General features: G+C 30.4%; 3 protein-coding genes across 4 annotated transcripts; 1 reads left to right on the plus strand and 2 right to left on the minus strand.

The window, feature by feature from the left end:
- Positions 1–8,221: 8,221 nt before the first annotated feature.
- On the plus strand, positions 8,222–12,325 carry LOC110811434 (Phosphotyrosine protein phosphatases superfamily protein). 2 transcript variants are annotated; one of them, XM_022037943.2, is made up of 6 exons: positions 8,226–9,002; positions 9,882–10,004; positions 10,595–10,688; positions 11,210–11,292; positions 11,382–11,471; positions 11,714–12,325. In XM_022037943.2, exons 1-6 carry the CDS (start codon positions 8,760–8,762, stop codon positions 12,110–12,112), a joined length of 1,032 nt encoding a protein of 343 aa, XP_021893635.1. In that variant the 5' UTR covers positions 8,226–8,759; the 3' UTR covers positions 12,113–12,325. The 2 variants fall into 2 exon arrangements, with proteins under 2 accessions (XP_088073808.1, XP_021893635.1); XM_088217682.1 differs by lacking the exon at positions 9,882–10,004 and having other exon boundaries at positions 8,222–9,002.
- A 36-nt stretch (positions 12,326–12,361) lies between these two features.
- On the minus strand, positions 12,362–14,613 carry LOC110811435 (uncharacterized). The gene is made up of 12 exons (XM_022037944.2): positions 14,413–14,613; positions 14,251–14,332; positions 14,082–14,133; positions 13,969–13,989; positions 13,826–13,879; positions 13,660–13,710; positions 13,357–13,422; positions 13,152–13,217; positions 13,031–13,069; positions 12,813–12,932; positions 12,613–12,702; positions 12,362–12,529 (listed from the first exon to the last, which is right to left on the minus strand). The coding sequence occupies exons 1-12, from the start codon at positions 14,519–14,521 to the stop codon at positions 12,362–12,364; spliced, it is 918 nt and encodes a 305-aa protein (XP_021893636.1). The 5' UTR covers positions 14,522–14,613.
- A 464-nt stretch (positions 14,614–15,077) lies between these two features.
- On the minus strand, positions 15,078–17,688 carry LOC110811440 (uncharacterized). The gene is made up of 12 exons (XM_022037952.2): positions 17,475–17,688; positions 17,185–17,269; positions 17,024–17,075; positions 16,904–16,924; positions 16,757–16,810; positions 16,568–16,618; positions 16,337–16,399; positions 16,195–16,260; positions 16,062–16,100; positions 15,842–15,964; positions 15,544–15,636; positions 15,078–15,368 (listed from the first exon to the last, which is right to left on the minus strand). The coding sequence occupies exons 1-12, from the start codon at positions 17,569–17,571 to the stop codon at positions 15,228–15,230; spliced, it is 885 nt and encodes a 294-aa protein (XP_021893644.2). The 5' UTR covers positions 17,572–17,688; the 3' UTR covers positions 15,078–15,227.
- Positions 17,689–20,497: the final 2,809 nt, after the last annotated feature.

The raw sequence follows: 20,497 nt of genomic DNA on the forward strand, positions 1-20,497 counted from the left end.
TGATTTTGGGCAAGTTATTGATGTGCTAACTGATCTATAGTTTTGTACATGGATTGCACCTCCTTGGTGCCATATATACAAAATTTAGACTATTTTTATCTAAAAAAACTAATGTTTAGTTGTCATTTTAATCAATTTTACTAGTAATCATTAAAATGATATATTTTTATTATTTTATTGTATTATTTTTTTAAAAACACAGATTAAAAAAAATAAAAGATTGTTTTTTTGGTTTGGTCGATTAAAATTGAAGTGAACAAATTTGGTTTCTGTTCTCATGATTCCGAATTAGGTTTGGTTTTGATGACCTAATTAAATTTAGTTTTGGCTTTGGTTCTCGTTTTTCTATTTATTTTGGTTTTTATTTTCGGTTCAGTTTTGAACCGACTTATAACCCTATACGTTCCATCCTCTTAACGTCTTTATTGGTGCATTTCCTTTTGAATTTCAAGCTTGAAAGGACCTTGAGATTCTTCTTGTGAACTAGGTTGATGGTGGATGTAGAAACTCACCTTTACTGGGAGATGATATATAAATTCATGCAGCATATTCAATTAACTAGCCAGGAGGTTTTTTTCCTTCAAGCCAGTCAGGACTGAGGATTAGATGACTGGGAAATGAATTTATCTTTTGCAATTCCTGGTAATGTGCCTTAGACCACTTGTTAAGCCTAAAATTTGCATAGATTAGAACTGACCACTACAGTAACTCTATTGCACAGTGACATTGCATTCAGCAGTTTGTTTGTTTGTTTTTTGGATGTTTCTTGGGTTCTGTAAAATGCAGACTGGTTATTCTAGCTAACTTGCTGTCGTGCCATATTTTTTCCTCCTCCTAGTGCTAATTCTATTGTGCTAACCCAAGTTTCTATTAAATGCCAGATCTTCATCACATTGCCTGAGCCTGTGCTATTATTTTTCAGGTACTGGAACAAAATCAGTATTGGTCTTTTAGTTGCGGAGCTTATTGTTTTTAGATTATGTACTTGCCAAAATGAATTGAAGTTCATAAATCCGCATATAAAAAGATATCATTTGCTTGTTAATTCTGTCTTAAATTGGTGTCCCCGCTAAAAAGGGCCTTTTTTGCCTCTTCTGCCAATGTTCATAATAATCTCATCCGAAATAATGGGGTGTAGTTTGATCTTTCATCGGCTGCTATTGTCCTGGCAACTCTTGAGCTAAGGCATAGAAAGCCTCAGAATGTCTATGTAAAACTGCAAAAGGATGCCACAAGTCTTGTGATTTTAAGAAGTATTGATCCTTTTGTGATAGTAGCTGTGCAGGCTGTTGCTCAGGTAACTGTGGCATGATGTGGAGAATTCTGTTGTCAAATGCATTGACTATTGAAATAGAAGCCTGCAGAGGTACTGGAAAGAAACAAACTCTTTCAAACCATACTTTCATGTTTATAACAATAATGAACTTCTGGAAAGAAGCTAGAGAAATAGTTTTTTTTTTTTTGTGTGTGTGAAATGGATAACTAGACCTTTCATAATAAATTTATCTGTAAATGCCCGAAACTTTAAAAGAAATGAATTTATAATTTAAATACAGAAGCGAATAATAAATTTAAAATTTATATTTTTTATACAATAATTTAAAATGTTCAATAGAGTTATGAGAATGTCTTTTCTAAAAAACAAACGGTAATTAAAAAAAAGCGAATAAATAAACATTGTAGAACAATCTTCACTAGTAATTGAAAGGAAGTTCGGGTGATAAACTATTCACAATCTTTTTGCTGTTTGGGATATGGATCTTGGTATTCTTAATATAAAATTGTTAATGAAAATATGAGTTACACTATCTCAATAAAAATATCACACTAATAACAGATACGGAAAATTTAAAATTAGTAAAAATTAAAAAAATAACTAATGGAGCCATTGTTTTAATTAAATATATTTAACTTAAAAACGTTTGTTTGATAATTATTGTTACAAATTTTTCAAAAAATATTCTATGAGAACTCATATGTATACCACTTTTTATTTTCATGTATAAGAGAATATGAGACGATAATTTTCCTTTTTTACTTGCTTACTTGTTCCCTTTAGGATCCATAGGGATGTTCTCCTACTCGTGAACCCAATATCTAATTTTAACAATTAATTGGCCATCTCTATACCCCGTTTGGTAACGAGCACTGAATATTCTATCGTCTTGATACCCCGTCCGGTATGAGGGTGAATCATATCTCCCAAACCTTTCTGGTATAGAACTTCCCAGAACCGTTCGAATGAGGTGACATTCACAGTAGGGTTTTTTAGGTACCGGGTCCCGTCCGTCATTTCCCTAGGTACCTAGTAAGTTTTTCACATAAAGATTTTCATCAAGCAAAACAACCAATAAACGCATACCAATATCTCCTATTATATTTATAAATCAATTAGACGATATTTATACAGACGATATAATATATCATAACAAAGGATCGAGTAACCAGATAACCAAATAAATCAAATAAATCGATAAGACTATTGAAACTAATAATTAAAAACATGTACAATAGGATAACAAGTAAGTAGGACAATACAAGAAAATAAATAAGAAATCAGAACAATTATGAAGTAAGTAGGACAGTACAGGTAAATAAACAGGAAATCAGAACAATTGTGAAGTAAGTAGGACAATACAGAAAAATAAACAGGAAATTAAAATAATTGTGAACTAACCGATTCCAGGTCCACTAGTGACTTGTAATTATTTTAGGGTTTTCTAACTTTTCACAAAAATACAAAATTATACATAATTAAACTTCAATTTACCGTAACGGGGAATAGAGTGAGAGATTCTTACCTGAATTGGTATTTTGAGACGTCGCGCTGTTTAGTATGCCTCCTAACGGGTACCAAATTTCCTGAGTTTTTCATGCAAAATTCAAAAAACTCGTCACGTACAAAAAAATACTACAAAAATTTAAAATCGGTGTCTAAAACTCTTTCCAACAAATTTTAGAGTTTCGACACAGTGGCGTTGCCGTGCTCCGGTGCTGGCTCCATCGCCCACGGTGACAGTTCGCCTCGGCCTAACCGATTTTAGCTAGTTTTACACGTATCCCTGCAGGAAAATACGTAAGGAGGACTCGGTTGGTCAAAAAATCACAAAAAATCGAATTTACCGGCCGGGGGGGGGGGGGGGGGCTCTGGATGCAATGGCTTTGTCGGTTCTCCTTCGCGGCTAGGGCTCCTTCTTCAGCTAACATGCACATAAAGGACAATGAACACAATAATTAAAAAATAGCGTGAAATAGGAAGCAGAAAGGGGCTCATCGGAGAAATTTTTTTGTTTTAGTTGCGGCGGCTCCGCTAGTTTTTGCCCACAGTTTTTGACTCACTTGTTGTTCCTTTTGCTTCGATATAGCCACAGGGATGCTTGGAATTGAATTTCGAGTGGGTATGAGAAAATTTTACCTTTTTTGGCGGTCGGTAGTGGCTCTGGTACAACGGTGGTCGGTAGTCGGCTTTCTTTTCTAGCGGGGGCTGGCGGATAGGGTTTGAGTTCTCCTACGACGCGAGATATTTATACTCATCCTGTATCGATCTGAACCATTTATTGCGATTGATCTCGTCCATCTGATCGTACTTAAGGAGAAAATGAATTTGAGTCGTTCACACGCTCGGGATTGAACCTGAGCCGTCAGATTGCTAGACATGCAAATTGCCCGCGTGGTGCCGGCGTCAGCGTGTTTTGACACGCAGCGTACTCCGATTCGTCAGAGCTGTTGAGTAGACCATCCCACATGGTTGAATTTTTTTTTTTTTTTTTTGTATTTTAACCCCATGTTTTTAATTTATTTTTCAAAAACATCTTTCTAACTTTAATTTTTATTTATTTTTTTTAAAATTATTTTTAATCTCATTCTCAATTAATTTTTTTTTCAAAAATTAAATAAAATAAAATTTAATAAATTAATTAATTATTTTAATTAAATAATTTTATAAAAAAAAAATTTATCTCGAATCGTTTTTTGAGACCGGATATTACATTGCCTGTCATTCACTCTCACTTTAGGCTCTTTAGATTTGGTAATTTTATTCGTAGAACCAAGAAGATTTAAGAGTGACTGTCGAAAGGAGAAAGTTGGCCGTGGGAGAAAAGTGATTTTTGCGTGACTAAAATTAAAGAGACACCATATGAAGTGCTCTTTGGGTTTCAGCCTTGTTTGTCTTTTTGCATTATGTATTATATATATATATATCAATACATAAAATAATATTTTCTTCCCAGTTTGTTTTGTCCATTTGCATTTTGTTGCATCTCATGATCAGGACGATATTATGTTGGATTCTTACAATTGAAATCTTTGTGATGTCTCAGATTCTATTGTCGTAAAAAATGTAAAGAAACATCAATCAATCACTTTTTCCTCTCTTGGTTTGTTTTTGTTATTTGGTAACATCAGCCCATTTGTTCGTCTTCTTTACACAGATCTGTTCAATCTTACTAGTTCCAACGTGAATCTACAGTTGATTGCCGCTCCCCTCACCTCCAAACTTCAAATGTCATATAATTTTATTTCTTATACTATGTCCGATTTACTCAGATTTTTAAAATATATTATACGATGATGTTATGTGTTAATGTATAAATAATAGATGTAGTTCGTTCTTGCCAAATTAAGTTGTTCGGAGGATTGGTTTAGTTGTATTATTTAACATGATTTTGAAATTAGGGTCCCGAGTTTAAGCATTTTTTCGCTTATTCTTTCGCTTATTCTTTTTGACTTCGAGTTGTGAAAAATCTTGTCTTTTTTTAGTTTGAGCTACATTTAGAATAAATTCATAATTTATTTGGGTTTTATTTGCAAATATATTTTAATTTTTGTGAGAAAAATAATTTTTAAAAAAAAAATAATTGAAAAAAAAAAAAACTTGAGCTTTGAAATAGCGGTCAAGTGGATTTTATTATATTTAAAATAAACTCAGCTTTAGACTTGAAGCATGTCTATTTTTTTTTACCTATATATAAATTAATTATCTGACTAACACATAAATTAATTACTTTATTATATAAATATAAATGTAATTACATTATATTAATAAAAATTAAAAATATATATTATTAGTATTATATAAATTATATATTTTATAAATATGTTTATATTAATATAAATATATTATATTTATTAGTATTAAATAAATTTGAATTAATTAGAACAAATATATATTATAGATCAAGTTTAGGCATGTTTTGGTACGTTTACCTCTTTTTATAACTACTTATCTACCAACTTAAATCTAACTTGTTCTCAATCCACTTTTTAGTAGAAAAAATTAATGTTTGTTAAAGTTTGAATATATTGAATTTAATGAGTTCGGCTAAGGTTATCATTCTTAATATTAAATAAAATTATTGTTTAAAAATATAACTTAAGACTACATTTGTTCAATGGTTAGAATAAGATTTTAATGCGAGTAGTATTTTATATTCTATAAAATATGAGTGAAAATAATCTATTTAAGTAGTTCTCTAAAAGTTTAAAATGTATTTTTTTTTCACCTTTATTACTTAGCAAGAATGCCATTGTTATCACTGTATTATCAATCATCCCTGATAACATATTACAACCACTTGTTACCATAACGAAACTTCACACCACCTTTATTGCCATTTTCACAGTCGTTATTATTTTTTATCATATCACCATTATTGTTATTATCATTTTTATTATCGTTGTTATTGTTACAATTATAACCATCATCATTACTATAACCATCATCATGGTCTATAACATTACTTCATTTTTGTAATTGCTTATTTGCTTTTCCATTACTACCTTGACCATGTGTTCTTTAGGCCAAAATAGTTATACATTATTTGAAGCCACTAGCACCATTGTTGTCACTCTCACTATTGGAATCACTAGTTTCACCACCATTATCAACCCCATGTTACATTTATTATTATTGTTGAGATAGTTATTACTATTGTTATTGTCACATCATTATTTTATTATCAGGATTATTGCCACTACTATTGATCTTATTGCCACTATTACTGCTATAATTTTTATAATCACAATTATTTTTACCAATACTATTGTTACCATTATGTTATACTTACAGTTTTTGTTATCATAATTAGTACTCTCACCACAATCATCTTCAGTGCTACTATTGCTATTACTTAAAGAAACTGTAATATGATTTATAAGTTCAAAATTTTAACAAGAGACTAATTAAGTATATAAATAAATAACCAAACAACATTTGTCAGTAATATTTCAGAGAAATCATTTTGATGGTTTAAAAATAAATAATAAAAAAAATAACAATAACAAAGTGTCAATATAGAGATAGTTTCTTTCTATCTCTTACTACTTATTTATTTATAAAAATAATTAGTATATATTTTCACTGCATAACAACTTTTTTTTTTTTTTTTATTATCATGTAACCACTAAAATAATTGTAAGATAATTAGAAAAATAATTAACGGCCTATGATTTGGTGATCTTTTGATTGCCAAATGCTGGCAGTTGATATATATATATATATATATATAGTTTAGTTTTTATGCTATCGTATTCATCTTTTAACTAAGCATTTTGAAATATATGGTAAACCCATAGGTGACTTAGTCTATACTACCAAACTCACTAATCCTACTCAATCTACAATCTTACAATGTGCAAATGATAGTCTTAGACTCCATAATAAGAGAAATTAAATTCATTTTTATGCATGGTTGGGCACCATATGATACTTGGGTCTTCTATTAGCTTTTAAACTAACTTCAAATAAAAGTGGGTTTAAAGTAAAAGTGGTCTAAGATGTTTGATAAAATTTGTTGTGAGAAATGTTTTAATAGGAAATATAATATTATATTAGAAATAGATTTATTTGTTCAATAAAATTTTAATTTTTTAAATAAAATATTTAAATAATTTGTAATAAATGCAAAATCATTAATAAACTAATTATTATATATTTATTTTAAAATATTAAATAAATAACTCATTAGAAATATACTAAAAATCATTATTTTAAAGAAATATTTTCAAATTTTTATTGTATCTTTTGTCACAACAAACAATTTGAATGATCTATTACATGGAATTTGGATGATATTTTAAATAAGATTTTTAACTTTAAAAGTATTAATTAAGTTAATATGATTATTGATTTATGACTTCCCAAATATTTAATAAACCCTAAGTTTTAAAGTTGAAAAGATAAACTAATAAAATATTTTAATTTAAAAGATATTTAAACATAATATTTTATTTTTAATAGAATTATTTCAGTAGAAAAAAGAAAACTAAAATCAATTATAGAAATACTTGATTAAATAAAATTCCAAATAGATTTAAAGCTTAACTTGGAAGGTTAAATATATAGGGATTTTTAGATTAGCAAAAAAAAAAAAAAAAAAAAAAAGTGGTTAATTACAATTTAAGGTTTATTAATTTAGAATAAGTAGGTATGATAATTAGATACAATTTTTGATTCATTGGCTTATCTTAAATAATAATACTATGACATGGTCAAACATTCAGAATTCAAGTCAACAAATTTCAATTTTTAAAAAAAAAAATAAAATAAAATATAATTTAATATATAATATATTTGTACAACACAAGAGTTAAAAATTTATTATTTAAATATAAAAGAAGAAAATAAAGATAACTATTGACCTAAAATTCATTAATTAACAAACCTTTGATTGATGGTGAAAAATAGAAAGACCAATAAATTATTAAAACTAGTTTGAATATTTAAAAATAATATATTAACTAATTTAGTATTTATAATTATAAGCATTTGAAACTAAAATTACTTAAGTTGTATTTATTAAAATAAATTTTTTATTTATAGTATAGTATTTATTTATTTTATTGGATAGACTAATTAATTTCATAACTAGCTAGAAAATCCTCTATGTGGATAATATTAATTCACTAAAATTAAAAAAAAATAATAATTTTATTAATTTGTCTAAACCATAATTTTCAACATCTTGAAATTGTTTAACATTCAAAAAATTTTTTAAAAATATTTTCCTTAAAAATTTCAAGTTACATATAAAAGAAAAAGAAAAATAAAAATCAACCGTGGTTAATCTCGCACAAGCACTAAAACTGAATGCCAACTCAGATTAACATCACCATCATCATCACAATCAACGTAACTTCCCGACACGTGTCACGCTTTCACAAGCTTTCTACAACCATCCGCCGTCACTTTATCTCCACCATCCATCCTCAAATTTCTCAATTTCATCTCTCTTTCTCTCTCTTCTGTTTCATAGTTTGTTAGGGGCAAAAGGTTGAGTAGAACGCAGGCGATTCTCTGTGTCTCCTCTCAAATTCAACAAAAAGAATAGAAATTTCTAGGTTTAGGGTTTTCCGAAATCTGTTGATCGCCCTGAATCCTGATAGTGGATTTCAGTTAAACAGCTTTTTATAACGTTGCCGTTTCCCGGAAGCGTTGTTGTGGTCCGATCAACCGCCTTTTCGGTCGAAATATGGTGGTGATTACGGCGAGGAATCAAAATTTGGTTTTTCCCGGGCTATTTCCTGTTAATCTCCTTCCGATTTTGATTTCTTGTAGAATCTTCCGGATTTGTCTTAGGATCCTGTGAGGAAATAGGGTTTCTGTTCTTTGAAATGCAAAAATTATGTACCTTGTTGTATAGATCCAATTGTGTAAATATTTCTTCTCTTTGTATACTCAGATAATCGGGTGAATAGGGTTGGCTTTGAGTATTTGGGTATTTGTTTTCTGATCTTGATTTTTCAGTTGAGTTGAGGCTATGTATATTGAGGAGTTGAGAAACGATGAAGAAGTGGAGAGTGTCGTTGGGGCAAAAGATGGAAGCAAGAATTCTTATCCGAGTGACGCTGTTTTGGAGGATGGTAGAAGCATAGTTTTCTGGGATGCAAAGAGAGCATTGGTTGGTGCAGGTGCTCGTGCACTCTTTTACCCGACTCTACTTTACAATGTTGTTAGGAATAAGATACAGTCTGAGTTCCGCTGGTGGGATCGGGTTGATAAGGTATCAGCTCAAGTGATATCTGCATGTGGTTTCTCATATAATTATGTGTTCTTTTTTGCTTCCTGAATGATGGAATTTGTATGTGCTAATTAAAAGTTTTAGATTGCTTAAAGCGTTATATGCTCTTGTTACGAGAACGTATGTTTTGGAGTTATTGTTAATGCAGTGAAATGTTTCTTGTTGCCTGTTTTTTTTAATGAAATTTCTTAAGATTGCACGTGATTCTGATTTTTTTTCATGTAATTTTATTTATATGTGTGGGTTTTTCAAGTTTTATGTGGTTGGGTGATTTGCATATTTGTTTGAGGTAGAATTTATATGCAGTGCGATTTATGATCTTAAATCATGTTATTATGAGGCTTTTTTTGCATTCAATTGAGGTGTCATTATTTTGCTTTCGGTCAGTGAGGCTTTTTATTTGATAATTATCAGCTATTACCAGCTCTTTCTGTAAGTTGATCGGCTGGTGGATGTGTTTAAAGGTTATTGTGGTGCTACCAAGAACAAAGAAAAGACAGATACATGCTTTTAGAAGAAAAGCAAAGGCAAGATAGGGGTGATGATTTTGGTTTACATGATAAGGACACGAGCTATTTTTCTTCTTTTTTGTTAATTTTCAAAGTTCAGTTTCGATGCGAAGTTATCTATCCAATGATAGGCTTAATATTTCTATTCAACTGTAACTGTAAAATGTTTCGTATAATATCATTTCCCTTCCCTTCTAAAAGAGTAGTCTTTTTCTAAATTTTTTTATTTGATCCCTACTCATGGAGGTATGGATAAAACTTGGACATTATGTGTCTGGGGTGTTCATTCATTAGAAATTTGCTTATTAGTGGCGATCTGTACCGACTCCTTCTCTGATGTATTTGCATTCAGTTTATACTTTTAGGTGCTGTTCCATTTTCTACTGATGTTCCAATTCTGAAGGAGCTCGGTGTAAAAGGAGTTATCACGCTAAATGAGCCCTATGAGACTTTAGTTCCATCATCTCTTTATCAAGTGAGTGTTTTATGCTCTTCTTTCATAAATGTTTCTGTTGAAAGTGGGATTTTGCGTGTGCATTTTTTAAAAAAAAAATTGTTGAAGGGATTGTTTTCATTCCTATTCTTTGACTGAATATCTACTGCTGCTATAGTGTTAAATCATTTTTGGTGAGTTGAAAGTGAGTTAATTTGACACTTTTACGACTTCCAGATTTTTTATCAGTCAAGTTTTCATGAACCAGACACAATTAGATGATCTTTTTGTTCTGTTCTGTTCTTGGGAAGGGGTGTCGAAAGGTCACGTATTGAAAGAATATTCCATCGAAATGCAATGGATAAAACAATGAATCCTTCCATTCTACTAATTATTCATGAATTTTAGGTGTTTGATGTTTTTAGTGTTCACAATTCAGGTGCTCACTTTCTTTTTTGTGTTTTTGGTTTCTGTTTAGGTTAATTTTGTCTATATTTCCTTTCATGGTTTTGTATGAAACATGATATCATTTCTATAAGTGCACTCTGCTATTAATTTGTATGTTATGATTCATATCTTTCTAATATGATGTTGGTTGTGTTGACAAAAAACATGTTGATTTTTTGTCACAGTCTCATGACATTAACCATTTGGTGATTCCTACAAGAGACTATTGCTTTGCACCATCAATGAGTGACATTTGCCAAGCTGTAAACTTCATTCATAGTAAGTGGACTTGTTGTTTTGTCTGGCACACAGGTTTTTTGTTCTCTGGTCGGAAGTAGATTGTGAAATTTGATTCAAGTGCAGGAATATCATGTATATAATGTTTGCATGCATTGGTAAAGTCTTTATGTTAGGTTAGTGTTTTGAATCATAAGATGTTTTGGTTGTCTGGCAACATAAAATTTATGGCATTGATATTTTTGTTGTTTTATGACTTCAAGAGCTCATACTTATAATATTTATGGTTTACACATAAAATTGTTCAATCTGTTTGTTGGAGGGCCTTTTTGGAAACTGTATCAATGAACTACTAAGGCTGCAGGACTATGCATGTTATGATCTGTGACTCAGATGCATGCCATTGCCATGCAAATCAAGATCTATCTAGCGTTTGACATGGATACTATTCTTTTTCCATTTATATAATCATTTTCCCTGGCCAGTCATTGGAGAGTCAAGCTATGCATGTAATTTTCCTCCTGGATGCTGTATTCGCTGATGTTCAATTTTTTGCCTTGAAGGAAATGCATCTCGAGGACTAACTACTTATGTTCACTGTAAAGCTGGCCGTGGCCGCAGTACAACCATTGTTATATGTTACTTGGTCTGTTCTACACTTCGGGAATCCTGGGCTAATTTTCTAATTTGGTTGGAGATTCTTCAGCTCTGATTTGACAGTTTTTCTTTTTGTAGGTTGAACACAAGCAGATGGCACCTGATGCAGCATATGATTATGTCAAATCAATCCGACCAAGGGTGCTTTTAGCTTCCTCTCAGTGGCAGGTATTCTTAAAATCTTTTATTCATGTAGCAGGCCTTATTCACTGGACATGATGTTATGAAGTTAGTTAAGTTTATGGTATTGCCTTGGGGAAACTTTTTAAGGTTGTTTTGGGTTTTCATGTGGTGGGTGAATGTGATAAGCCATATGGTTGGAATTGTAGCAGTTTATGAACTTTACCTGTAGGCTGACCTGTTTGAGTGATAACAATTTTTTATGAGCTTGTTTTTTATTTATATTGTAGGCTGTTCAGAAATACTACCATTTTAAAGTGAAGAAATATGGTGTCTATGGTGATATGGCAGCTCTAGTTTTAAAGAATCTGAAGTCATCCCCTTCTGAAGATGTTGAAAATCTTATGGCATTTGATGATGGGTCCATGGTGGTTGTATCAAAAGCAGATGCTGAGGGATATGACCCAATGCTTGAATCAAGTGGTTTGGGAAGTGAGATATGGGCAGATCTGAGTGTGGTGTATCGGGTGAAAGTTGCTGGTCAAGCTGCACTGGCAAGAATATCTTGCCTGTGGTTTCGCTGCCACGCTCACCAAAAGATTGGCAGTGAGAAGATTGGCAGAGAGAGCAGCTGCGCAATAAGGGCTGATTCCTTGGGAGGTATCAGTGTAGACATCCAGGTGTATTGAGGAGGGAAAACTGCATAAGATGTTGGAGTCCATATGTCTGCTTTTTTTAGAGTGTTGGTACATAAAAGTGTCTCGAATAATGTTTGGTTAGACAGAAGCAGAACACTGTTTCTTGTACTTACTACCCCCTTGTATATTGAGTTAAGTCGTGTTGAATTGAAAATCAGAATATTTGCTTTTGAATTTTAATGAAGAAATGTCCTGTTTTTATTATGAATGGGGGAATAGTACATGAATATACATTTGTAACTAAATTTTGAGTTGTCTGGTGTGGGTGTCTGCCAAGTAAGACACAACATACTTCTGGGTATCTTCTGTAGATATATTGAGATGGCCTCCAGGTACACTAATATACTTCACTCTACCACCTTCGTCTAAGCTTTTTAGACCAATCCAATCCTCCATGTAAAGTTTTGTCTGCACATTGTAAACAAACATTTGAATCTTTGTTCCAATGTAATCTTATCGCCACTGAAAAAAATGTACCGAAAAAAATGTACCTGTTGCGTAGGAATCACAGCATCCCCTCCATCTGGGTAATATCCGAACCATGAAGTTTCTTTTGGTATCAACATCAAATCATTCTCGAACTATTGGAAACCATAAACAATAATGCTTAAACGTAAAAAAAGATTTGGACCAAATAAGTTGGAATCTAGCTATTTACCATTACAGATGACAAACATGACTTTAAACTCACCATGATAAGCACCAAGTTCTGCAAGCTACTGAATCGCTGCTTGTAAATGGGGTTCTTATTTGGAAGCTCATTGCTAAGTTTCGGAAGGAACTTGCATTTCTTCAGATACTCAGGAATATCCTGGAATTATATTCACATTTGAATCTATTTTAATTAAAAAAAATTGCATGTACAGGAGTTTATCAGCTAGCTCTCAGAATTAACATTCATATTCCCACCTTCGGTAATTTGATATAACCACCGGGAGCCAGATGATCCTGCATTATATTAAGCAAGTTGCTTTAATTATAAATCAAGCAGAAATTACATGTGAGAACATCTGAGAAATAAGAAGCATACCTGGACATAGTCGTCGTACACCTCTGACCTGATTAATGCGTTGGCAATTTGGCACAGAAGACTAGACTGCATAAGTGAGATATCCTATTTTACAACTAACGTAGAATGCAATATATTTTGATTCATGACAAGATCAAATGATCATCCTTGAGCAACATTTTTGACTGAAAATGATAAGCAATTCAAAGGGACAGACACTACTTACACCATCACATTGTGGAACAGCAGCTATTCCCGCGTGAGGTCCTCCTAGAGACACATAATTTTTGACCTGTTTCAGTGGACAAAAGGGTTAAAACTCATAAATATTGAAGCAAATATTCAACAACATTGATTATCAGAAATCAGAAGATGCTGAATCAAAGACACTTGTTGAGCCATTCAAGATTCAAGATCAATGATAAAGACTGAAAGGTTTCCAGAATTATGATTTTGGTAGTGTTTAATATAACCAAAACTAGGTATCAGAAATGACGAAATGAAAATATGCATTCAAGCTGGTTCTTACTGGGGGTCCACCATCACAGAACTCGATAACACCTCGAGCTACTAGATTACCCTGTTGAACCAAATGAAAGATTGAGAATATTAAAATCTCTGTGTTAAATTTCTGGAAATCCTTTAATATTTTCTATTAGTCTTCAAACGAAACGAATTTTCCAGATAGATTTTACCTGAGAGAGACCAACTATGTTGTAACCACCACTCAACTCTTTCATTTGCTTCACCTGTAGATATTGAAAATGAATTTGTGAAAAGTGACAGTCGAAAAGCCAGATGATTGAAAAGTAGCATAATTAGCTGACAGCTTCATCACCTTATCACAAACAATCCTGCTCTGCAAATATGAAAAAGAAAAAAAGGGATTCAGAAGATCTCAACTATAAACAATCACAAAACAAAAATCAATAGATTTCTTCGTATTGTTACCTGCTCTTCAATTGGGAGAAACCATGAATCCCATTTTCCATTCCCAACTTCTCTGCACAACACAAAAAAAAAAATAATAAATAAAAAATATGAACCAGAAAAACAAATCTATATACAATCTCTTGTTGTTGAAGACAAGCAAGACGGCAAGAAGCATATATATATATACATGCAATATCCAGGGGAACGGGAAGAGCTGCTGAGAAACTGAGTGAAGCGCGTCACTCCTCCATCACACTGATCCCCAATACCTACATATATGCGTACATAATATAAGCTCCAGATCATAAATGAAGAAAAGGAAGGGAGAAGAAAAGTGGAAAAGAAATACCATGGAGAACGATGAAGGGAAGAGAAAATGAAAGCGGAAAGAAGATGAATGTGAGAAAGAAAGCGATATTAAACATTTGTAGATTTGCTTCCACTGGTAGTTTCGGCATGGGGATTAGATATTTGAGATGAAGAAATAAGATTGGTGGAGAAGAAGGTAGTTTAAGTTATAAAACGCAGGGGAGTGAGTTTCTTCTCGTTTTAAGACACCAGCTGGTTATAAATAAATAGTGTTTTCGTATGTATTCATAAATATTATTTTCTCATTTTAAGAAAAATATCTATATTTAAAGCAAGTGTTAACAACATTACCCAAAATGTATGTATTAATTTCTTAAAAAATTATTTAATTTGTTAAGAAACCTTTTAGAAAAAAATAAGTAAATAAATAAATTATATAAGTAGTTTCCAAATTTAAATTACATAAATACGACATTTATAACTATGACCGTTACTTCACAAGTTGATAACTATTGATTTGGAGATGAGTCATACATATAAATATAAACATATATGTATTGTTTTAATTACATAACTTTGTTGCAAATAATTAATTATAATTATTTACATAATAACAGCTTTCTTAACGTAAAATTAAATATAAGGATTAATAATAAGTGCTATTAATATTTGGTACACGAAAGCTGGGGTGAAAAATAACGTCAGTGACGGAGTACATCAATCCATAGACGGGCATTTATCCATCTGGTGCGTAAATCTCCGTTATATTTAACAGAAGTAACGTCAAACCAAGTAAGGTACAACATGATTCTGCATAATTTGTGTAGATCTCCGTTACTTTTAACAGAAGCGGCGTCAAACCAAGTAAGGTACAACATGCTTCTGCATATCTTGTGTGGATATGTTTAGATGGCCCCCACGTACAGCAACGTACTCTACTTTTCCGGTATCATCTAACGTTTTTAAACCAATCCAATCCTCTGTGTAAAGCTTTGTCTGCGCACACACGATAGTTACGTGACCAAAAAGAAATGAACGAGACTGGTTTCCTAAACCAGAAACCTCTATGTTGTTTACTTTCCAGTTTCATTTTTTGGTTTCCTAAATCAGAAATGTCCTGTTGCTTATTTTCCTGTTTCAGTTTCGTTTAATCTTAAAAAGAGGTGCTAACCTGTTGTGGAGGAATGACTGGGTTGAAAGCTCCATCTCGGTAATATCCAAACCAGGAAGTTTCCTTCGGTATCACAACTTCTTCGTCCTCAAACTGTTTCAAACCAGAAACATATATAGTGAGTTCTCTTTTATCTCCATATATATATATATATTTGAGAATTACAAAAATTAATTTTTGAAAAAAACACAAAATATATTTTGAACTAATAAACCATATAACTAAAAGTTTTGTTAGTAATCGAAGAAAAAAGAAGAACACCACAGATGATAATTAAAAATGAGTTTTGAAGTCTCACCATGATAAGCACCAACTTCTGCAAGCTACTGAGTCGGTGCTTATAACTCGAATTCTTTTGATCAGGAAGCTCATTGTTAAGCTTTGGAAGAAACTTGCATTTTTCCAGATACTTTGGGATTTCCTGCAAATGTCAATTAAATTTTCATCAGAATCAGAAACAAAGGAATTATTTTATTAATCAACAAGACAACAATGGAGTTTAGTTCATAAAAAATTACCATTGGTAATTTTAGATAACCACTAGGAGCCAGATGATCCTGCAGTATATTTACCAATATTTTAAACTAGTCATAAAAATCTGAAACTAAACAAATTAAATTATTCTACTTGAACTCGGAACTAGTTAATTACTTGGACATAATCGGTATAGACGTCTGACTTGATTAATCCGTCGGCAATTATGCAGAAAACGCCAGACTGCAGAAGTAAGACATTGTTAAATTTTATGCAGAATCCAGATAAGGGGGACAGATGATTAGTAATATGTACCTACACCACATAGAGGAACAGAAGCTGTTCCGGCATGAGGCCCTGCCAGGGAGACATAATTCTTGACCTGTCTCAATAGATATATAAAAGGGTTAGAAATCATAAATATGGAAAACCCAGAAAATGAAATTAACGAAAATGATTTGTCGGAGATCAGAATGATTTAAACAAGGCAAGAAAATTATTTAAAAAAAAAAAAAAAGACAGTTCAGATAAGAGTTAATATGAGTCTCACAGGGGGTGCATCATCGCAGAACTCGACTAGTCCTCGAGCAATTAAGTTACCCTGTTGAATGAAATCAAAGATTGAAGAAGGTAAAATAGTTGAAGAGATTCAGAGAAAAATATGGGAAAGATGGAGACCGAATATATATATATCTATAGAGAGAGAGAGAGAGAGAGAGAGAGAGAGAGAGATTTTTACCTGAGAAAGACCAACTATGTTATACCCACCGCTCAACTCTTTCATTTGCTTCACCTGGAAATTAAGAAATATAATTTGTCAGAATGATATGAAGTTGAAAATCCATACATTTGGAAATTTACAGAGTTACCCAGACAACTTCATCACCTTGTCACAAACAATCCTGCTCTGCAAACAGAAAAAAACATATAAGAAGATTTCAAATATAAATTTAACAAACTAAACATTGCTTCTTTTGTTTTTGTTTTTAGTTTTTTTGGGTTTTACCTGTTCTTCAAGAGGGATAAACCAGGAGTCCCATTGCCCATTCCCAACTTCTCTGTACAAAATAAAAAAAAGGTAGTTTTTAAATATGAATAATAGGGTCTTCCGGCAAATTCCAATTATAGAATTCAAACAGTATAATAAGAAGAGATATGAAAGCATACATGCAATATCCAGTGGAGCCAGAAGAGTTGCTGAGAAACTCAGTAAAGAATTTGGATTTTGCACTGGAACACTCATCTGCAATCCCTGCAATAATAAATATAATATACTTAAAAGAAAGGAGGAGCAGGGTAGATGAGAAAGAGGAAGAAAAAAGAAAAAGGGTATTTCATGTTTGAAAGATATGAAACATCATCCATCTGATGGAGAATACAGTACCCAAGAACCATTGAGAAAAAGAAAGATCATGTGGAAGAAAATCTTAATGAAGAGAGAGAGAGAGAAGAAATACCATGGAGAAGGATGAAGGGAATAGAAAGTGAAAGTGATGTGAATAAGAAAGTTGTTAAGATAAGAATTAAAGGAAAGAATTTTGAAGCAGAACCCATAACTCTTTTTGGTTGCAGGTAGTTTTACAATGAAGATTAATACATACATATATACATTTATATGAAGGAATTGGATTGGTGGATATAATAAATGAATGCAGATGAGTGATTGGCGGAGATTTGGAAAGATCACGTCAGCCCGCCGTAGCTGTTTAGTTGGTTATATCAGCCAGCCGTAAGTAATTAACATTAAATAAAATAGAAAAATTCATCTCCGACCAATAAATGATGGATCAAGTAATTAACTGGTTTGTTGAAATGGAGAATGGGAAGAATCAGATGGGTTCAGATCTCCTTTTTCTTGCCCTTCTGTTCTGAACCTATTAATTTCTACAAGTTTCTTTTTTCTCTTTTTTAAGAAAGAAATCAACCTTATTTAAAAAGCAAAGAAATAATTCCATTATTGAAATATATATATATATATGTGTGTGTATTGATTTAATTCCATACTTGTCTTTGCAAACATGAAATTAGTTTTTCAAAAATATTAAATTATTACATTTTTTTCCACTTGATCTTACTCTATCTTTATATTTTACTCCAAGTGTTTCTTCTTTTTAATCAATATTTAGTAGTCAAAATCAATTTAATTTCTTAACGTGCACAATCATGTTTCCTTCAAATATTATTATAATCATGGAACTTTTGATTTTTAATTAATAGTTTTTATTTATTAATATAAAATAGTTAAACATTTTCAATAATACAAATATTTGTTCAAAAGATAGTTAATTAATTAATTAATTAAAATATAATATTTTTGCTCTATTTGTGAGGATTTATGCAATAATTAAATAGGAGTCAAAATTTTATAAATATATTATAATAAGTAATGAACTATCTATAATGTTTAATTTAATGAAATATAAAACATATCTCATAAATATTTTGAAGAGATTATAATGATTAAGTTAAGAGTTACACTATTATATTTTCTGAAAAAATATTTAAATATTTTGTTACAATTAGTTTTGTTTTTTTTTTTCAAATTGGGATAATCATAAAAAATTAAAAAGGCCTACATAAATTTTTAAACATTCATGTTAAAAAATAGATAATTGAGTAAATAAAGTCTCAATGTCAACCATGATTTAAAGGAGAAATAATATTGTTGGCATTCTTTTAGTTATAAGCAATAAATGCTTTTTGTTTAATTGTCTTAGAAAATTTAGACTAAATTTTTGTGTAAAGTGCAATAGTAGATTCAATGCCATAAGATATATTATCTATAAGTAAAACTGTATGTTTAATATTAGAGATTTAGTAAAGAAATTAGTAATATAGTATAAAATTATACATTTTTTATATTAATCAATAATAATTAGTGCTACTAATAATAAAAATAGAATAAAAACAACGGTACTAATAGTGACAATAATGACTATGACATTAACGATGATAATAATGATGGTACAATATTAATGATAGTAATTATAATACTAAAAATGTTAACAATAATGACAATAACAACATTAATAATAAAAAATAATAGTTGTAGTGATAGTGATTGTGACGTTAGAGATGGTAACAATAGCTATCATGGTAGTGATAGTAAAAGTGTTAGGGCATTGATGGAGATGATGATGATTATAGTGATAAAATAGTAGTGATAATATTGTTGTAACTACAACGATGTTAGATATGATGCTAATGGTAAATGTAGTATGACGTGAGTAATAGTGACTGTGATAAATGTAAAAGAAACAATGATAATAATTATAAAATTCAAATTTAAGTACTGTTACCCCAACAACTTTCAAAGTAAATCATCCGACATTTAAAATTTAAAGTTTATTTTATTGGTCATGTGTGACTTTAATTCTATATAAATCTTAATAATTACATATCTTTTTTTTATATGAGATTAAGATATCACAGCAATGATGATATAAGATAATAGAATTATAATGATAATAATAATGAAGACTTCTACCTGAATGACAAGTAAAATTATTATGATAATTTTATTATGAGTTAGAAGTGAAAAATAAAAATAAAAATATCATTTTATTTTTTTAACGTATTATTACCGTGAATAGTGCCTTTCCAACTTTTATAAAGTAAATAATACTAAGTAGTATCTTAGTTTATCTATTAACTAATAATTTTATGTTTAAAGTAAGATAAGAAATTATATGTATCAAACATAGTATCAATTAAAATAAATTTAAATATTATATAAAATTATATTATGTTACCTATGGGTTTAATTTACAAATCTATGTATTCTACATAAAATGAAAGCACTTATTTTTATTAACAAAAAAATAAAATTATAATTCAAAAACCAAGTACATATAAATGTATTGATTTTCTAAGTAGTATGCATTCGTGGCTAATGATAACCAAGCACTAATAGTTAGCATATTTGAATAATGGATTACGCTTGGATTAGACTTGTAGTTTTTGAAATGGTAGCATTACGAGTTATTCAATACCTTGTTGATGAATGGATTTTGTTTGAATTAAATTTGATTATTGAGATCTCAAGAACATGATTTCATTTAAAGAAAAAAGTTTGTCATATTCGACTAAGGTATGTAATTTTAAAAATAAATTAATAGTTTAAAAAATAAATATTAATATTTTATATATTAATATTTTACATTATTGTTGTTAGTGCCTTTTTTTTAAAAAAATAAAATATATTAATATTTTATATTGTAGATAAATTTTTAAGCTTTATTTGCATTTTAAAATTTAAATTAACTATTTTATAAATAAATTTAAGTTTATACGACTGATATAGTTTTGTTTATAATCAAAAGTATATATAATAAATTTTAACGAAGACAATTAATGAATTTTAATTAATTACCAAATATATTGGTTTTTTTTATAACAAAAATCACATGGAATTGAAAAACATACAAAATATATGTAATACTAATCTTAAAAAAAACATGAAATCCAAGACAATCAAAAG

This window comes from Carica papaya, chromosome 4 (assembly GCF_054855325.1).
Source record: "Carica papaya isolate Zhongbai chromosome 4, ASM5485532v1, whole genome shotgun sequence".
In the NCBI taxonomy this organism is placed as follows: Eukaryota; Viridiplantae; Streptophyta; class Magnoliopsida; order Brassicales; family Caricaceae; genus Carica; species Carica papaya.